The 4,192-nt window shown below is 40.6% G+C and overlaps 1 protein-coding gene across 1 annotated transcript; it reads left to right on the top strand.

Moving 5' to 3' along the window:
* Positions 1-3,849, top strand: mief1 (mitochondrial elongation factor 1). The gene is made up of 4 exons (XM_060849176.1): positions 1-144; positions 421-604; positions 1,849-2,102; positions 2,650-3,849. The coding sequence occupies exons 1-4, from the start codon at positions 1-3 to the stop codon at positions 3,454-3,456; spliced, it is 1,389 nt and encodes a 462-aa protein (XP_060705159.1). The 3' UTR covers positions 3,457-3,849.
* The last annotated feature ends 343 nt before the right edge of the window (positions 3,850-4,192 follow it).

Raw genomic sequence — 4,192 nt, 5'->3', positions numbered from 1 at the left:
ATGGCTGGTGTCGGAGAAGGCAAAAACAAGAAAGGAGACAATGGGATTGGAAATGCCATTGACTTTGTCCTCTCAAATGCCAGGCTGGTGCTAGGGGTTGGTGGAGCAGCTATGTTGGGCATTGCAACATTGGCTGTTAAGAGGGTAGGGACCATTGTTTCTTCCAACACTTACCTATACTGCTTCCTCCTCAATCTCCACACTTTCCTTAGTTTCTGAGTTCCAGTAGAGAGACTGGCTTCCAACTGTGCACCTTTGATATACCTTTTCCAGGACCCCAGCTTGTATCATTCTGCCATCTCCTCTGCTGTTATTGATAAATATTGGCTTCCAGTCTGCCAATTTAGTTTGGAAGGCAATGTATATGTTGCACAAACTGCAGATGATGAGTATTATTTGTTTTCACCCTATTTCTTGCAGATGTATGACCGGGCAATCAGTGCCCCGAGCAGCCCCAGCAAAATGGATATGAGATCTGGGAAGCAAAGCTGGGAGGAGCCCAGCTGGATTGGGTCATCGCCACGTTTATTGACTAGGGATATGAAAATGAATGTTAGCAGATCACTTCAGACCCTGCCAACTGGCAGCTTGAGCTTTGAAGCAGGTAAATTGTTGGGGAGAATACAGCTGGTATAAGGCATTATAGAATTCTAGAAGAAGAAATCTCAGTTGATGCATTTGTGAAACATAGGGATCTTTTATACCACAGCCAGGATGTCATTAGAACGCCACAGTCTTTGTTGTATGTGGATTGATTGAAGGTTAGAATCCGTGACGGGGATGAGCTCTGTTGGGAAGGCTAGAACAGATCATCCAATGAATATTTAGTCATAGGACGTAGAAAAAGACCCTTTGGCCCATAGGGGCCACACCGGTTAAAAATAACCACCTAACTATTCTGAGCATTGCATTTCTCAGCAACAACGTTCTTTATAATGTCTAACTTACTCACAACAGTGGACATCATTCCCTTGAATAAAACTGTTGCATTTTCCCACAGAGCTCTGTTAAATATTAGCTCTTAAGTGCAATCACATGAACAACCATAGGTAAAAGTCATTAACATGACTAAAATAATCTGTTTCATTAGATCATAAGATGTAAGCTGAATGGCCTATTTCTGCTTCTGTCATATCAGCTCTGCCATTCAATGAGTTCATAACTGAGGATTCACATCTCCACTCTCCTGCATTATTTTCATAGTCCTCGATCCCCTTATTGATTAAAAATCTTTATCATTTCAAGAGATAAGAAAAGGAAATTAAAAGGAAAGTTTTTGTGTATTATTGTACTGGTGTGTTTATATTTCTCTCCTGTGGTTGTCTTCGATACCAAGTTAATTTTTTCCCAACATTATCCCTGCCGTAAACTCTGCTCCCTTTCTAACTATTTCATCTCCTTTTCTCAACTCTTGTTCAAGCCAGTTCGGACCATGCCAACTATGTCTCCTCTTAATTGTCTTGTAAAGTGCTTTGCAATCACTTTCTACGTTGTATACACTGTAAAGGCAAATTGTTATGATGATTACTAATTTTACAGCGTTAAGCCATGATGTTCAATTTGCGGAAGAATGATAGAATGGCAAAACCCATTAAATCTTTGTAATGCTCTTCTGTGACCAGGAGAGTAAAGATCAGTTTGCAGCATTGCAATAGAACTGAAACATGATCTCCATTTTTAGAAAAAGCTTCCCTTTTTTCACTTGCAGCTGAAAACCACCTGTTTCAGTTCAGCTGCAAAGTTGACTGAACTGTCCAGTTTAATTTACATAAAATACGGTTTGGACATATGAATAACATATAAATTAAGATAAATCAGTTGAAATTACTCTGTTTTGTTTCAATGCAGGTACTTCCAAAGGCACTGCTTCCAGCAAGAAAACCCAAATGGACTTGAAGAAAGCTCGACTCTGTTTGTCCATGCAGGATAAGCTACTCGTGTATTATCGTAAGCACGTTGTCATTCCAAGTGCAGAAATGAGCCGAGCCAAGCAGGCTGCTATGGACATTTGCACAGAACTACGAAATTTCATCCATGCCAAGTTTCCTGATATGCCTCTCCGGGATATGTATCTTAGTGGCAGCCTGTATGACGATCTACAGGTTTGAGTTTAACCTAATTCCATTGCCTGGCACTGAACAGATTCAGAACCATTTGACCATTTCCTGTGTTATGGAATGACGTGTAGCGTAAAGTGCAGCATGTCCTGGGAAGAAGAGAGTAATTTTACAATGAGGATGTGGAAGTGCAGTGGTTTAATTGATTTCCTGACTCCAAATGAGAAGATTTGCTTCAATGTTAGCCTTTTTGTAAGAATCTGCTTGGGTCATTAGATGAGTCTGCTCTAGAGTTTTTGATTGTTATGGTGACAGTAAAGGAAAGAAAGAAGTTGCATTTAGAAAATTACCTTTCACAACCTCAGCTGTTTATAGCCACTTAGGTATTTTTGAAGTGTAGCCAAGTTACATACAAGTTACATACAGCAAAGTCCCACAAACTGCTGTTTCAGGCTTCTTCTGTACATGGGATCTACTTGGGATTTTATTATTCTGATTACTAATGTTTTTGACATTCACATGTTAGTATATGTTTGTCTTAGTACAGTTAGCAGTGATTTTACCATCAATTGAATTTAATTTGTCTCTTTAGGTGATCACTGCAGACCATGTTCAGTTGATGGTTCCACTGATCCTGGAAAAAAACCTCTGGGCTGCAATCCCAGGGGAGGAGACTATTATGAATGTACCTGGATTCTGGCTGGTCCGCAGGGAAAACATGGAATATTTCCCCCGCGGCAGCAGCTACTGGGACCGCTGCATTGTCGGCGGTTACCTCTCGCCTAAAGTCGTAAATGAGACATTTGACAGAGCCTTATCAGGGACAATCAACTGGCCAGCCATAGGCAGCGTCCTGGACCTTGTCATTCGACCAGTGGTCCCTTCCGAAATGCTGACCTTAGAGGTTCAGTACGACACCGGTAAAAAATTATTTATTGAATTCTTGCCCCTGATCGTGATGGAGGAGCATATGCTGATCGCCAAACCGCACCGGGATGGACGGTATGAAAACATGTGGCGGCAAAGCTTCCGAACTGCGGAGACCGTCAAGTTGCGAGCTCTGGATGAGAGGGATGGAGGTTGTCGCTGCTGCTGCCTGAAGATACTGAAAGCCATCTGCAAATCCAGCCCTGTTCTCAACAAGTTGACAGCCAGTCAGCTGACAAACGCAATCCTCCATGGTTGTGCAAAGGAATCGGACTGGTCACCAGATCGTCTATCTGATAAATTTCTGATGGTTCTCAAAGAGCTCATAAGCTACTTGGAGCAAGGTTTCTTGCCATGCAGTTTAGATACCAAAGTTAATCTGTTTTTGGAACTTAAAGAAGAAGAAATTGATGAGTTGGGATACATGTTGTACTGTTCCCTATCTGAACCAGAAACATTGTTAAATACATGAATTAATTTCATAGTAGGTTCATAATTTGATATTTATCAGGGTTCAGTGAATTACTGAGTTTTGAGTGCAGTTAACCATTTAATAACCCTGTTGGCCAGGTGACTCTTCATTTTGCATTTCCTAAACTTGTAATCGTGACCCGAAACAGCATGAAAGGGGAAGTAATGATCTTGTGGAAAGGACTTCCAGTGTTGTTTACTACTTTAAAAAAGGCAATTAGGCTTGGGCTGAATGGTATTTTGTCCTTTTAATGAACCCAATGTGAAATGAATGTTCACATTTCCCATAATACTGAAAATGTAAAGATTTAAAGTAAATGTCACTTCGAAAGGCTTGAGCAGAATTTTCAAAATTGTTGCTGTCAATAAAGCCAATTTGACTGAGTTCCAATAATATTTTCTACTGGTTCTATTTTTGAAAACGTAAATGTCTAGAATTATTACTGAAGAAATGCAGACCGAGAAATCAACAGGGCCTGCATTTTAAAAATGCAAATTGAGAGCTTCTAAAACAAATGCTGTCAACTGGATGTTCACATGAGCAATTTTACCTTCCACTTAATTCGAGTGAGCACCTGTTTCACAACTACAGCTGCCTGAAAAGTCTGCAGCTGAATGGAGGTGAGTCTTTCCATTGAACATACTTCCCTGGAGAGTTACCAACTCGCTGAAGTAAATATCAACTATTCTCACCTGCAGGAAAATTGGCATTTCTGAGCCATATCTACCACTTAAAG

The sequence above is a fragment of the Hemiscyllium ocellatum genome, chromosome 33, assembly GCF_020745735.1.
Source record: "Hemiscyllium ocellatum isolate sHemOce1 chromosome 33, sHemOce1.pat.X.cur, whole genome shotgun sequence".
In the NCBI taxonomy this organism is placed as follows: domain Eukaryota; kingdom Metazoa; phylum Chordata; class Chondrichthyes; order Orectolobiformes; family Hemiscylliidae; genus Hemiscyllium; species Hemiscyllium ocellatum.
This window is presented reverse-complemented; position numbering and strand designations above follow the sequence as displayed.